The sequence below is a fragment of the Centruroides vittatus genome, unplaced genomic scaffold (assembly GCF_030686945.1).
Source record: "Centruroides vittatus isolate TY-2023 unplaced genomic scaffold, ASM3068694v2 contig_790, whole genome shotgun sequence".
NCBI lineage: Eukaryota > Metazoa > Arthropoda > Arachnida > Scorpiones > Buthidae > Centruroides > Centruroides vittatus.
In genome coordinates, this window is record NW_027122510.1 from 624,583 (window position 1) to 641,774 (window position 17,192).

Here is a 17,192-nt window from a genome sequence, read left to right on the forward strand (position 1 = left end):
TTCCATTGCAAAAATTCCTGTAATTCATTACTAATATCGTCTATGCTTATAATTAAACATTTGGTTACGTGAGAAATTGGCACGAATTTCTATTTTTACAATATGGCACCAAGAATATTGCAATTTAAAGATGAAATTATATAATCATCCGTTACAAATAAATAAATTATCGATTCTTTTAATCATTAAATAATGTTATTAGCTAAATTATAACCATATTTTTGTATATATAACAATTATATTAAAATATTTATTCGATCTTTATCATTTATTATAGATTAAGAAAAGATGAGATAAAATTAGTAATGTTTTGAAAAATTCTGTTGCGTTAAATATCCTCGTTTCATTTTTACTTGCTTGAAAATAATTTTACATATTATAAATTACCTGGAATCAGGCATGACATACTGTTATATTAATCATAAAATTTTGATTAATATATAAATTATGTAACAACTGATTTAGTTATTATTGTTATTAAAAGTTAATTGTAATAATATAGAATATATTGTAAGAAATTTAAACAAATATTAGACGATGGCATTCTTAATTGGGTACAATGCATTTTGGAACTTTGTACAGAGGAAAGTCAGTTCAATAATTTATTAAAATGACATTTATAAGGAAACAAATAGGTAGAAGGATTCAGGAAAATAGTTAACTTGGAGAGTCAGTGAATCTTTACATATAATTTTTCTTGCTTTTTCTTTTAAAATTGATTAAAGTGTAAGAACTAGACCATAGTAAAAATATAAGTTGTTATTATGGTAAATAAAAATCAGTTGTCGTCTTAAGTAAATTGAATCCGGTAAAGTATTAGTCGACGTATAAAGGTCTATTTCTTTTTTATTTTCATAGACACAAGCTATTCCTCCCGGAATGGATGCATTAGGAAGATTAATAATGTGATAGGATTAAAGATATTGCATCGATACGTTTTCGATACGGGTGCATCATTAAATCGACTTTTTATTTTTCAATGTTTTAGAATGATACAGTTAAAAATGCAGCAGTTAAGGTTCTTGGGTGCTAATTCAGGATAACTCAGATGCTTTAGGATCATTTAGCACCTACATTATCTGATGCAGAACAGATATATTTATATAAATGTATTTTAATTATTTAGAAAAGTTCTTATAACTTAATTTTAAAATGTTATATATACATTATAAAAATTAAATTGTGATTAAAATTTGAATATAAAAGATCTATCAACAGTTGTCTTAGTTTTACGTCTCGTCGACCTTGGATGAGAAAGACGATTTCTATACGTCTGTATTCTTTGAGATATGAAGTAGAATGTTTATCTTTGATAATGAATCTAGAATTTATACAAAATATTTAATTTCTATTAACTGTAACACTTTATTTAACAAAGAATTTATTATTATTGTTTCAACTGTTTTTAATATTACTCGAAATGTGCTTAATAATGGATAGAAAAACGCATAAACAATTGTAATGCAAAAAAAAACAATAAAACAATGAAGATAAAATTGCATTTGTTTAATATTAAAGAAACAAATTACAATTTAAAAATGTAAATAATTGAATAAAATTGTATATTTCTCTTTAATAGTCTTTTTTTCTTCCAGACAAATGAAAATAGAGATTTAAGTGATTGGCCAACATTAGGAGAAGTTCATATGAATGAAGTACGATTTTTATACTTTTTCTTATCTAATATAGTAAATTTTTATTTGAACGTGTCTAAAGTTGAATAATTTTATATTTTAGAGGAGACATTCGCAATCAAATAGTCAAATAAGCCAAAATAACCAATTATCAAATCAAGAGTTTCCTGGTCCATCTCAAGCCAAAGCACCATTAAAGTCTCAGAGTTCTCAAGACGAAGATGATTCCGCCAAAGAAAATCGTGAAGCTTCCATCCAAGTAAATGATACTGCCAATGCCTCTAAAAATAGCAAGAAAAAAGGTATTTAAAATATAAATATAAATATTTATGTATTATTTTTTCAAATGTGCCTTTGAATGGTTATAATCAAACATATAACAGGTTTTCTCTAATAAATCAAACTATTTTTAATATTAGTATTTTTAGCACACAAGTATTCCACTTACAGAATGGCTGTTGTATGATAACCTTGTCCTGTTGTGAAGGGTGTAGGATTCAGATAATTTTCACTTATTATTAAATCATTGTTGGTAGATTGTTAAGAATCATTTCCCTTCTTAAATCCATTTGACTCATACTATTACAAATTACTCTTCCCTATAAATAGAAAGAATTGAGGTATACAGTGGCAAAACTGTGGCCCACAAGCTGCAAGTGTGGCTCGGTTAAAGTTTACCTAGGGAACCCCAATGGCCGCGCTTCCGGTAATCTCGACGGCAGTTGATGTTAGAAATTCGGTGTAGGTGGCGCAATTTTTAAATAACGCTATTGTATGCAAATTTTTTGTTTTTCGTGATGGCTCGACTGCTGCGAGTGGTTTTTTTCACCAGTTAAACAAGTTTGAAGAGAAAATGCTACTTTCTGCTATTTTTAATAGTAAATAGGTAAGTTTCTATTCCGTCTACTTTTCGTGATGCAACGTGCAGCAAATTTAATAATTCTATCGTATTCGTAATTGTTGTAAGAAGTTTTTTTCTTTTTTTTTGGCGACAAAATGGAAACTGCATACATTAATTCTGAAAATTTTTGGATTAATTGTACCTCCAGTCGTTTCTTTAGATTAATGTACTCTGGTTTCGATGATTTGGCAATAGATAAGAAAATGCCTAGTGATGTGAAATTTGCAATATTTTCGAATTTGCAACATGTAGAAGAGTATGCGACAAATGTGGTAAACGTCGTAAATTAATGTATAGAGCAGATAAAAAACTCTGTATCGATGCGATGTAATGTTTGCAAGACGAATTATTCAGCTTTCCAAGGAACCTTTAAAGGGAAATGTGGTCGTTTGTCGTGGGAGAGTATTTTTTGTCACTTATCTGGCACCTACTGTGTTTAGAGTGTTCGCTAACTGTTACTGCTGGAGCTTTGGGAATCTCCAAAAAAAAACAGCAGTCGACTGGGCAAACTTTTTACGTTTTGTTATGATGGTTTCCATTAATAACCTATGTACTTTTAAGATTGGCGGGATAAAAAAAAAGTTGTGGAAATAGACGAAACAGCAATTGCAAAGAGAAAATACGAGGAAGGTAGAAAATTGAAGGGGACGAGGTGGGTTGTAGGAGGTGTGTGCAGAGCAAGGGTCCGGAATCGAGCCGAAATGGAAAGAACCGGAGTCCGTTCCAGCTGCTCCACAAAGCGACGAGTGTAAGAAGGGGGAAAAAAGTAAGGCACATTCGTGTGGCGAAACTAAAAAACGTGTAAAAATATCAAGTAAAAAGAGAAACATCAGCGATAGGGATTGCAAATCAAGGAATAGCGAGAAGAAACAGAAAGGAAATGTATGATAGAGCGTCAAACACGTGAGTAACAGTTTGTTATATATTTCATAGCTAGCCAAACTTTCAAAATAATCTTAAAACATTTATTTTTTACTAATGTAATTATTATTTTTTCAAAAAATTATACATACTAACTAATTTGCATAATTTTTTGAACGTAGTACTCGTGCTTAGTACAGCAAACAAAATGGCTACCGGAAGCGCGGCCATTGGGGTTCCCTAGGTAAACTTTAACCTGTGGCTCTTCTAGATTCTTACTGTACAGCCTACTTAGGCAATTTCTTTTTATAAACTTAAACTTTATATATATAATACTGTTCTAATAGAGACTATGGTGGCTCTCATATATTTCTGATGAGTAATATTTAGCTCCTATTGTGACAAGATTTTGGACACCCCTGTACATAGACTAGAGTTAGTTGGTACCTCAGGACAATAATAAATTTTTACAGCAATTCAAGAGGGGTGTTATAGCCCGAAATGTGTGTAAATAATTGATACACGCATCGACTAAATCGAATAAACTTAATGATGAAAATTGCCTGGTGTTCGGGTGTTTGTACTACAGTGTTCAAGAGACAAAAATTATTCTTGTTTTAGTTCTTTTAATTAACAGGTATTAAAAGACTGCTGTACTTTTTATTAGTTTTGTAAGTTACAGTGAAGGAATTAAACAAAGATAATGAGATATTTTTGATTACAATAGTACAAAAAACAAAGGCTCCTTCAGAATTGTGTGTCAATATTTCACGAGCATTTGCATTCAAGTACAGTTGTGGTGCAAATCCTTTGATGTCGTTCCATAAACTGACGATGAATGGATTGCATGGGAAAAATTATTGTGCGCATTCCTGTGTGGCACATACATCCACATTTACAAAAATTTGTTTGTACGTGCAAAAATTTTTACCAAATACAGTGCATGATGCTAATTTTTACTAATGTGGACCTGACTCAATGAATTACATACGTTCCTTACAAAATAGTAACTATTTTTTTGGAATTCACTAACTGAGCAGTAAAGTTGTATCGTGATGAATTCAGATTGGAACAGTTGTTATAAGATTAGGTGTACAGTCACATTTACTACAATTAAAATGCACTTTAAAAAATATATTTATTTCCAACTTGGAAAGAAAAGGTTTATATAATATATCATTTGAATATCATATCTGAAATTTAATAATCTGTGTTAATCTGTCTGTTTTAATATAATGCTCATCTTCATTATTGGGCTTTTCTGATTCTAAGACTTTGTTCGTTAGCGCTTTCAAACGTTTCAGTTCATTTAGAGTACTGTCCTCTTTAAAAATTCGAAATACTTGAACAGAGAGCTCTGAAGATGAACCAAAAGGTTCGAAAGGGCTAAGTGAATAAACTTTAAAGTCCAAGAAACACAAAACAGAAGTAAGCGAAAAGTAAAAACACTCATTTTTGTTGTTTGCATTTATAGATTGTTCTGTCTTTAAAACTGATGAATCGGAATACATTTATTAATTGTTGTTATTGTTATACTGTATATATACATGTAAAAATTTAATTTCTAATATCTTTTTTTGTTATCGTCTTTTCCAGTAGGTACAAAACAAAAATGGGTTCCTTTAGATATAGAACCATCGAAATCAGAAAGGAGAAAATCTAAAAATGGCGCAGAGAGATCGCCTAGGTATAAACGTGAATCAGAAGAACAAAAGAAAGAGGGAAAGGAAAAGGCAGCAGCAGAAGGTGGAGCAAGCGGTAGTAATGGTTAGTGGTTTTATGATTAAAAATTTTTAGAAAAGTGATTTGTAATAATAGAATTAAATACAGTAAAACTCGATACATTGCACTACTAAGTAGTGCCATTCTCATTGATGGCCAAGGATTATTTGTGAATGGATCTTTTCCATAAATATTAGACTCTTTCCATATCTATTAAGTATCACATGTATATTTTGCATTACAAATTACTTTGTCACTAAGTCTGGTGATTTTCAGATTCAAACTTATGTAGATCTCATTACCACAATTAATTCTTATTGTTTGAAGTACTTAAATTCAGTACCAGTTTCATAGGAAAATAAATAATGGTGCCAAATTAAACTTTAATTGTATTTTAGAATTTTTCACTTTACTGTAATGTGAAATTAATATAATAAGGAAGATTTTATATAGTAGTGATAAAATGTACCGTATTTTACAGACTATAAGACGCACCTTAATTTTTAAACAATTTTTAAAAAAAATACCTATAAGACGCACCTGAATTTTGGAGGCAATTTTTCGAAGAAAAAAGCGTGTCTTATAGTCCGTAAAATACAGTATATGATATGATTGATATTAAGTGGAGTTAATTGATTTCTGATAAGAAAATTTGGCAAAATAGATAACTTGTTAAAGACTTGTTCAATCAGTTTTACAGGTAGTAATCAGAAACCAGTAATACGGAAAAATCCTAAATGTTTTCAGTTTTGCAATAAAAGTTCTTATCTGCATGCAACAGTTTGTCTATCAACGATACCAGACACTTCAGGCATTTTTTTTCAATATGTATGAAAAAATTTAAAAATGAAATTTTTATTGGACAAATTGTAAGTGTCCTCTTTCACTGTCCCTTCAAACACCATTAGGAAATAACAATTTCACAGCAGAGATGACCTTTCTTTGGAGGCTACTTCCTCCACATCAATGCGCAAAACATTAAAAATGTATCCTATCTTCTGTTGCTGTAGCCACCCAATGCCAACTTTTTCTTGTCAATAGTGACTAATAAAGTGAAAGCCTTTTAAATATGGAAAAACATAAATGTTATAAGACACCAAATCCATGTTGTCAGGAGGGACGGTGATGTATTTCCTATTGAAATGCCTGCAGCGAATCCACAGTCTACTGTCCCTATGTAGTCCTGCATTGTCATGTGGGAGAATAACGCTTTAAGAGGTTTGGGATGTTTTCTTCTATTGTTCTCTTACCTCATATCTCAGTGGATTTCAAATAGATGGAATCTTCTTGGCTCATAAAAATTGATTAATTGCTCAGACTTCTTTGAAAGACTACTTTTCTAACCATTTAATGTCCATCTTTGTTATTACTAATTACCTATATCGAAGTTCCACTCAACAGGAAAGGTTAAAGGATAAAAGTTCTTTTGATCACGTCAAATGTAATTAATAGAATTGAATATTTTATGAATTATAAAAAGAATAAAAGCAGATTAATTATTTTAATTGGGGATTAATATTGGGAATTTATATACGTAACCTTTTTATTTAATAATAATGTAATGTATATAATATAATGAATTGATTAAAATCTTAAAATGTTCAATTGACAAATGTTTGGATTGTTGTCAAAGAATAGCAACGTTTAAAAACAAGTTGTGCATGCTAATGGTCAACATCTGGCCATCAATGGGATTAAATCCCCAAAACTACATGTGCGTAGACTTAAGATGAAGTAACTGTCCATCCATTATAAGCTAACAGGATATTTTGTTTCAGAATTTATACTGTTTCAGACATGATTTTATCATTCAAAAACAGACTTAATAAAGTATTTTTTGTTTGTTTATAAACCAATGTTAGCACTGTTAAGTTTAAAGCTTTAAAAGGCTGTATTGAATACTGAAAATCAAGTGGAAATGGATAAGATGCGTTAAGATGACAAGCATTGTATATTATGTGAACATTTCTTTAACCCTTTCCCTGCCGTTTGCCACGCCCCCTTATTTTGTAAAACGGCCAAGGTCAAAATAGGTAAATCAGGCAATATTATTTTAAAAATTCACCAAAAATTAAATTATTATTTGATTCATATGAAAAAAATCACATATATTTATCAATATAGTTAGTTTTAAATACGACATTTTTCAATAAAGTTTGTTTGAAAAATTTATGAGAAAAAAAAAATAATATATGATAATTGACATTCAAACTTGAAAATTTGTTACTTTTTGTCAAAATTAACATTGTCTGGTTACTTTATTCTTATTGTCACTGAGCCAGAATGACGTAGAATATTGTTCTGTACAATTTGATATTACATTTATGCACGTACGTTTATTCGTTGTGAAATTATCGCACATTATATCAAACATTTGTTTGAAATCTGAACTTTATTCTGCTTTCATCTAATATAATTAACTAATATACTTTATTCATTTCATATCAAACAAGACTATATATTTTTGTAATAAACATATGATTACCAATAGCAATAGATGTAACATTTGCTAATATTTTAGATTTAAAAAAAAATTAAAAATTAAAAATTAAAAAAAATATATAAAATATCAGAACTGAAGGTCATAACTTAAATATTTACGATATATTAACATATTATAGCTGAATAAACTTATTATAGCATAAATCAACTTATTATAGTAATATTATTGCATGAATATGCTAAAAATAAAATAAAAAATTATCAGAAAATGAAAAATTAAGAAAAAATAACCGATAATTAAAATTTTTTAAGTCGACAAAACACCACCTGGACAAAAATATGTAGAATGAACGATAAACAAGACGATGCCGTCAAGTGCTGACATCTGTTGTCGATAAATTTTATAAAAATCGATTGTTAACAGGGTAACGATCAATCGGTACCCTGGCCGTTTTGCTAAACGAATAGGGTAACGATAGATCGGTACCCTGGCCGGGAAAGGGTTAAGATAACAGAAATTTAAATAAAAGATCTCATATGATTAATAGTGTTCATATTAATCATTTATCATTGCTTCTCTTTAAATAAGCAATAGAACTAGTTTTTTTTTTAAATTCATTAAAATCAATTTTTCATTGTTTATAAATGATAATTAGTTTTTATGATTGCTATGAATTTTTTCTTTAACACAAAGGCCAAACTGAAAAAAGTAAAAAACAATAGAAAAGTAAATAGCCACTAAAATTAAACACAATGATAAAAGGACATGAAAAGACAAAAGATAATACAAAAAAAAGAACTGTAAACAAGAAATACATGTTTATTAAGATTATTCTGTGTTGTTTTTGTATATTCATTCTTTTTATGTGAGATTAACAGATTAGGTTACAGTTTTCTTTGTCCTTTTATTATTACAGCTCATTTTATAAATTCTCAGATTCAGGTTTTTTAAAAGTATGCACATATGAACACATCTGGCATAAGTTAAAATTTAATCTCATTTTATTTACACATACATAATTTATAAGAAATATTGTTGAATATAATTTAAATTTTACATACTATCTAATTAGAAAAGACTTACTGTCCTTAAAATTCTATTATTATTTATAGTAGTCTACGTGGACGTTATTTATTAATAGGACTTTATACTGGTGTTTAAAGATTGGCACAGTAATGAGAGTTAATTCAGGAAAAATTTCTTTATTATATCACCTGTAGTAGCAATATCCGTGCTACTACAGGTGATATAATAAAGAAATTTTTCCTGAATTAACTCTCATTACTGTGCCAATCTTTAAACACCAGTATAAAGTCCTATTAATAAATAACGTCCACGTAGACTACTATAAATAATAATTACATACTATCTCTTCAGACTTTAACTCGAGATTGCTATTAAAGTTTGATTCTGATCTGATAATGGGACTCAAATTGTCCTATAAAGCATTTGTAATAACTGTTAAATAGTGGAATCTGTAGAATGAAAGAAGGAACCTCTTCATTGTTGACTTATTTGTTCTTTTCATATAACAGCAATCATACATGACAGAGTTTATCTGCACGAAGCAAGTCTAAAGGCTGGATTTGTATGCTTAAATTTTATCAAGAAAATTGCATTTGATAGTTTAAATAAATCATTCTATTTTGTGGGTACTAAGATGATTTTACTTTGCAAGGTCATTTGAATTTGATAGATTTACAAAATAACCAAATGGTGACAGATATGTCCTTATATTTTACTTTATTAGACTATTGTCGACTTGTGACTTATCGTACGGAGTCGACCTTTTAAAAAAATGTATTTTATTTAATTATTGTGCCACCGCTAGAGGGAAATGTTTAACTATTTTACATTTGGAGGTGGACTAGTAGCCTCAAATGAAAGGTAGACTCTGCTGTGGAATTGTTATAGCCCTCAACTGCATTTGAAAGGACTGATTGGAAAGACACATATTGTATGTATTTTCTACTAAAGAAATTATTATAAATTCTTTTTGTACATAAAATTCATACTGGCTTGTTTTTAAAAAAAATTTGACCTAATGTTTTAATATTTTTACCTGAGGGAAATGAAAGGTCTATGAACAGATACAATTATACAAGTTTAAGTATGCTTAAAATTCCAGATATGAAAATAGATTCTTGCTCAGTGGGTGAACACTTTCTTATGTGCGTGAATTTGCACCTGACTAGATGCTTTCTGTTTATAGCTCATATTTGTAAGTGTAGTCGATTATGATAAACTAAACTAGTAGGTTTTCCTTAGATTAGTATTAGTTTTTGTATTTTATCTTTTAGTTGTGTTCTAAATGTTACTAGGCAATCAATGGTTAAGTAGTAAAACTTTTAAATTTGATCCATCTTTAATAAAATTTTTTTCTTTTTTTTTTAATTGAATGCATCCAAACACGCTTTCTCTTCTTCCCAACACTGCTGCATTCGTTGCAAACACAGCATATAAGAGTTGCACACATTTCATCTGAAGACATTGTGTTTCCATGAGGTACAATGTTGAAATTGCAACAGCCGATCAGTGTGCTTATACAGTAGACCTCCCTATAACACAGTAGATACGTTCCATGTTATATGAATCTGTGTTATATGAGTCACTTAAATACATGAGCCAATCACAGCCCGGCACGTGTGCAGTTTAGGGGCTACGGCTGTTTGAAAGGTTTTCTTCCATAAAATTAATAGATTCTAGACTAATTTGATTCAACATTTCCAAATCACATATAATTTTTTGGAACAATCCATATAAACTATGCTATAAACAAAAAAATTGTAGGATTACTTACCGAGCATGCACTGTTTGATGACGCCATTGCTTAAGCTTGTTTTCGGTGCGGAGCGGCTCGTCAAACAGCAGATGCGTGTTTCCTGATCAGTGAATTTTTTGCAGAAAAATAAGTTAACTTTGGAGACATCATTAATAAAAATATAATTTTTATGGTCGTTGAATAATAAATGTTTTTCAGTAGGTCCAGTGCTCGTTTAAGCTCAATGGTTTGTACAATATCTGCTATTGGTCTAGATTCGACCAATCCTGTCGCGACACGAGTCGGCGATGACATTTTACCGTGTTATACAAGTCTCTTTTAGCGTGTTATATGAATACAAATGCAAATTTTTTTGCCATGTTATACGAATCTGTGTTATATGAACCCATGTTATAGGGGGTCTACTGGTACCATCGAACAAAATGAATGTGCTTGAAGTTAAAACATTTTTGTTTGACTTATGCACTGTGTGCTACATTTTACATTTCGTATAAAGATGTTTTGCTGTGTTGATGCGAATCCAGCCAACAGAGCTCCTTTTATATATCTATCATGGATTTGGCCAGCATCACAATGACAGGGCAAAACATATTTGGAAAAGATTACTCCTGAAAAATTTCTCTGGTTTCTTGCTCGAATTTGATCATTGTTTTCCAGTGTAGTAGGCTGACACTTTAACTGTTTCGTCTATGGTTGGCAAAAAGTGGCAAGCCATTGGTCTTGACATTTTGCTGTTGTATTTAATAGTTAGTTGGAACATTTGAGTTATCTAGAATTTAAAATATTGACTGTTAATTTTAATTATTTCATATTTTTACATAAATAAGCAATTACATTCATTCGTTTTGTTATTTTATAGTTTGCTACATATTTATTTGTATATCTTATATGACGTATGTAAACCTTTTGAATACCAATTAGTTGTTTATTTTATATTTAAAATATATATTAATATCTTTATCAAAAATAAAATTATACTAAAACGTGTTTTGTTTTGATTTGTATTTTAATTTAGATGCTTCTAATAAGAAAGATTCACATCAAAACGAAGGCAGGAAAGGCAGAAGTTACAGAGGAGGAAGACGAGGAAGAGGACAAGGAAGAGGGACTTGGCCTTCAAGAAACAGGCGTAAGTTTAACAGATTTATTTGTTCCAATTTAAGTTTAGCATAATAGTTTTAACTTAATCAATATTTTATTTTATTGATGAAGTAAAAAGGTTAAAATTGAAATTTAATTATTGAATTAATAGATCTGAGGTGCTGTCTATTGTCTGAAATACAATGAATATTGATAGTAAATCAGTTTGAAAATTCATATAAGTATATAAAATTCTGCCATTATGATGAATAATAACGACAACTCATAACCTGATTTAATTAATTAACATCTAATGATTAATTAATTTGACTAGAGATATCATTTATTAGAGAGGTTGTGGCTGATGTTTTCGTTGCGAAAACGTGTATGTCGGACGTTCAGCGCCACCTTCCTGTAAGCCTAGAAGTTTGACAATGGTGTTTGGAACGTCAGTGGAATTGTGCTCAACGTTCCAAATGCCATTATCAAACTTTTAGGCTTACAGAAACTGGTGCTGAATGTTTGACATACACATTTTTGTTATAAAAACGTCTGCCGCAACCTCTCTATTGTATAAGCAGAATCTTTTCATGTTAAAAAAAGCACTTTTGCCTACTTTTATTTTAGCTTACATACACACACACACGGTCGAATCCGCATAAGTCTACACCCAGATAACTCGACACCATCGGTTAAGTAGTCAGTTTTCTGTGGTCCCGGCCGACTTACATAGGCATTAATGTTAAAAAACTCCGGTTTACTCAACACCGTTTAACTTGTCACCACTGGATAAGTCAACATACTTTTGTTGTCCCACACTCCGATAAGTCGTCACCCCTCCCGAAAAAATGAATTCACTCCGCATGTGTGGTGCAAACTCTTTTTTTTTTTTTTTCAGGAGGGGAGTCGATTCATTTATTAATATATAATTAATATATTAATATTAATAATATATATATACATATTAACAAAAATGCCTTAACATTTTATGTATTTTTATGTATAAAATAATAACAGATAAACAAAAAGAAAATATACAATTTATATCAATGTCACACCAGAATCCAATTTTGCATTTTCTCATGCCAGAGGCATTAAGAATCCTTAGACATTACTTGCCAACAATTGACAATTGCGAAGATGATGTTTTAAAGGTGTTCACGATCGTTGAAAAAGAAAGTCGAGACAGTTAAGTGCTCAAAACAAACAACACTAAACGAATTTTTCAGTTTTTCATCTACAGAGTAATTGTAAATGGAGGACACAATGTATTGTAAACGTATACTACTGTATAATGCACTACTGTATTTTATTAATTGTAGTTTTGTCGTTTTTTTCAACTTTGCTTTAGTCGTCATATCGGATAACTCGACACATTTCCACTTCTTCTTGGGGTGTCGACTCGACTATGTATATATCGTTTTTTTTTTTTTTTTTTGTAGCTCTATGATTATTAAAGTGCTATTGATGACGAATAAATGATAGGCTACTCATAAGATCATATGATATGATATTAATACTCAAAATATTAAACAATTCGTTAAAATATTTGAATAATACTGATTTTTAATTATAATAAGTTATCATAAATACTACCATTAAGTTAATAGCTTTGTATATTTTAAATTCTTTATGTGAAATATATATGTTAAGTAGTCAAAAACAATTCACATTTTAATTTGTTTTTCTTTTCTAGCTTCTATTCAAGATGAATTTACCGACGTGTCTTCCTTCTTTGTTGACTATAGTATAGAACCTTCAGCAGCCCCTACGACACCTTACATTACTCCATTCCTCGGAGGAGCATTTTATTATAGTAATTCATACGTTCAAATGGATGACGAATCATTGAAAACACGCATACGTAATCAAATGTAAGCATTAAGTATTTTTAAAGTGAAATTTATTATTATTTTCTCTCTCTAATCTTTATAATAAAAGAAATGTTTAAATAAAATACAGAAATAAGTGTAGTTAATTTAGTAGCAGTTTAGTGGTCGCAGCAAAGTCAGTTAATTTATTATTATTATTATCTACAGGGTGTTTCAAGCGATATGCCAATTACTTATTGGTTATTGTTGTGAACTCTTCATGATGATTAATTAACATATTCTTATGTCAATGTGAAGACCTGTCTATTATATTTTTTAGACTGAATAATAATCTGAAAGTGTTCACCTTTGGTGCCAATCACTAATTTTAGTCTTGTTTCAAAATTTTTGAGGGGTATAACTTTTAATCACATCAGAAACACTTCCTCTGGGTTCTGATGGTTCTTTGGCTTTTCCTATACTCTGTTCTCGACATAACCCCACAGGAAGTAGTCATAAGGATTCAGATCTGGTGACTAGGAAGCCTGTTCCATAGTCTTTTGAACAACTCTAACAGTGTTGGATATAAAATGATCACCAGAAACACTAAAAAAGGAGTTTCAAATTAATCCTAGTGGTATTTGGTCGAGTTCTGTTCTTCATAAGCTGTGTTTTGTCCAAATTTTTCAATATAATGAAAAATGGCAAAACTTCATTTTGAAGTGGCAGTATTTGTGATTTGATGGATGAATATTGGTTCAATTATGCCTTGGTGATTTATTGTTGTTCAGAAAGTTGTTTTCTGAGGATGAGCAGCTTTATAAATTGCTGGGGTTTTTGATGGCCCAGAATCAATAATTTTGTTGACTGACATATCCATTTAGATCAGTGGTTCCCAATCTTTTTTTGACCAGGGGCCACTTTGATTTCATTGTTGTTAGCAGGAACCACAAGGTTTAAGAAAAATAAACTGTGTCAATCTAAAAATAAACTTCAATCAAAACTTTTAACATAAGTACCCCGTATATCTCGGCGGATAAGACGATAGTTGAATCATAAAAAAACGGCACCGAGAATCCAGGGTCGTCTTATAGGACAGATACAAAAAGTTAGATTGAAATTTATATAAATTAAAACCATTATAAAAAAACGGACAAATCGTAATTATTTACTAGGAGAGAGTAGGGTATGTGCACAAAATAGAATAGCCCATACGACGTTTTTGTGAATGGTCAAGGTCATTACCCGAATGCCGAATCAGTGCGAATGCTTGCAACAATCGCAAGACAGTGCTGCCAGATGCAAGGAAATAAATTTGTTCATTTGAAAAATTACAAATAGGACATAATTCCGTATACGCTATACAGTATTATTATTCAGATGATGATCGCTGATCTAAACTAAATTCATAGGCCATTGATAGTTTGGGGTCATTCTTATAGGACAGATATAAGCTAAAACTATAAAACTTCGATGAAAATTTATACGTTGTCTTATCCGAAGGTCATCTTATCTGCCGAGATATACAGTAATCGTTAAACTCAAGAGTAACATGCTTTAACAGTACTATTATAATAGAAAACATAACATTTTTAGTAAAAATTAAATTCAGTTTGTATCAATGTGGGAATAATAATTTAAAATGAATAAAAGTTTTAAATCTTTCGCGGACCATATTTTAGCTCTTGCGGACCACTGGTTGGGAATCGCTGATTTAGATGGAAGGGCACCTCATTCAAAGACTGCACAAATTGAGCATCCATTACTTCTTATTGATTAGGTTGAGAATTACATTTACCATGTTATTCTGCTCTTGGAGGAATCTCTCTGAACATTTGGATCTTGTACAGATACACTATTTATTTTTCCATACAAAGTCCAATGGTTACTACTCTGCAATACTCCAGTTTTCAGGCAAATTCTACTGATAACTCCTTGGGGACCCAAGACAGCCTCTTTGATCTTCTGAGTGTTGGTTTGACTTGAAGTTACTGATTCTTTCTCCTACACAAGAGCTTGCTGTTTAGTCATTGTGAACAATTACTTGTAAAATCAGTCATAAAGTCACTAGACAACTTGTGGATTTAACTTATACATCTCTTGACCTAGTTTGATTATAGTTACTCGGTACTTTGTGACAGCGACCTTTCCATGCATTGAGGTAGCTCCACAATCCAGATTTTTTGCTCAAGTTGTAGGCCTTCGTTACTAAAACTGTTTTTCCTTCAACATCTGAAACAGACTGCATTTAATGAGACTATTCCAAATTAATTTGCATAAGTGTTTACTGTAAAATAACACACAGTTCCAAACTCTTTTTGTAACTTGGTGAATTTAACAGTTATGTGATACAGTTTGGTATTTAGTAAATCTATATGCTAACTTTTTTAATTAAAAAAATTAACTAAGTTATGGGAATATACGAGTGATCAAAAATTGATTAAGGGAAAAAGCTTTTTATGTGAATTGCTTAAATATTAAAAATTGATTCTACAAATGAATTGTAGTCTTGATTTTAGTATTCTATATATTAATCAATGTGCTATTTTGAGAAGGAATTTCTAGTTTAGATTTCGTTTTAACTACAATTTTTGAACAAAAATAACTATATAAGAGTAGTGAATAACTGTATTAGAACTGGCCTAGTTGTTATTATTTAAAATTACAAAATACGTATAATTGTTTAGCTGATCTTTGTGGTAAGTTATACGTTAAATAGACAAAATATTTAAAATTATGATCATAAATAGTTTATGTAATCTTAGTTTGGTCTGTTTGAATATTATCATTACATACAATATAATAATCTGTTTAGGATGGTAATCTTAATTTATAATAATTTTTATTTAGACAATATTACTTTTCTGAAGAAAATTTACAAAGAGATTTCTTCCTAAGAAGAAAAATGGATCAACAAGGATATCTTCCTCTTACTCTTATTGCTGGTTTTCATAGAGTCCAAGCCTTAACTCAAGATTTAAATTTAGTGATAGAGGTAAATATAATAATATTTTTATTATAATTAAATTAATAATAATGAAATTTACTATGAATTCTGTTTAGCACAAATATCACCATTTGAATTGGATAACTCCATATGTTTGTTATATACGGAGAGAAAAAATTCATAAAAAAATGCTAATGCTGTTCGAGTCGTGCTTTATTATGTATCAAACACTTTTGGAAACATTGATATCTCGCCATTAGGCAAAATACTTTAAGGAACATAAACATCTTAGGAGATGTTTTTATTTGAACGTTCTTAAAATATTTATTTGATAATGACATATTGATGTTGCCACAACTGTTTAAAACCAGAATAAAACTCATGATTCCTTGATCAGTTTTAGTATTTTTATAGAGTTTGTTTTTATATGATTACATAATCATCTTGTGATGATATCTTCAATTATCCATTTTTATTTTACAAAATATTGTTTCTTGTCATTTTGAATTTTATTTTAGAAAGAAAAATATAGTATTCCGATTTTATATATTGTACGACTCCAAACGATCGCCTAAATATCGGGTTATAACGCGGCTAGTTAAATGATTAGTATAAAGGAATTTGACACTAGAGGTAGACGTTAGGCACCATCTCTTACCTCTCTAGTGTCAGATTGCTTTATACTAATCATTTAACTGGCCACGTTATAGCCCGATATTTAGGCGATCATTTGGCATTGTATTATATACGACTCGGGTTTTGAGATGTTGTTATTTATATATTGTTTTTATGTTTCTTCTGAACAATGAAATAGAAATGAATAGCTTAGAAATTGGATGAAGTTGATGTCATCAAATTTTCTTCCAATAAAATTATTAAGCAGTATGCTGTTCATACCTGGAAGTGATTCTAACAATAATCACTCTCACACCTTCCTTGCATCTTTCAACATTTTATTAGAAACAAACATTTTCGGCCTGCTTTAGGTACTCAGTAAACTGCTCAATTTGA

General features: G+C 30.1%; 1 protein-coding gene across 5 annotated transcripts in view; it reads left to right on the forward strand.

Annotated features, from left to right (window-relative positions):
• The window catches only part of larp (La related protein), a 131,158-nt gene that overhangs the window by 48,840 nt on the left and 65,126 nt on the right, over window positions 1–17,192 (forward strand). For all 5 annotated transcript variants that reach the window (XM_067278101.1, XM_067278102.1, XM_067278104.1 and 2 more), the window contains 6 exons: window positions 1,596–1,655; window positions 1,738–1,936; window positions 4,993–5,163; window positions 11,359–11,472; window positions 13,120–13,297; window positions 16,085–16,229. In XM_067278101.1, coding sequence (XP_067134202.1) covers window positions 1,596–1,655; window positions 1,738–1,936; window positions 4,993–5,163; window positions 11,359–11,472; window positions 13,120–13,297; window positions 16,085–16,229 — 867 coding nt within the window. The remainder of the gene's footprint in view (window positions 1–1,595; window positions 1,656–1,737; window positions 1,937–4,992; window positions 5,164–11,358; window positions 11,473–13,119; window positions 13,298–16,084; window positions 16,230–17,192) is intronic.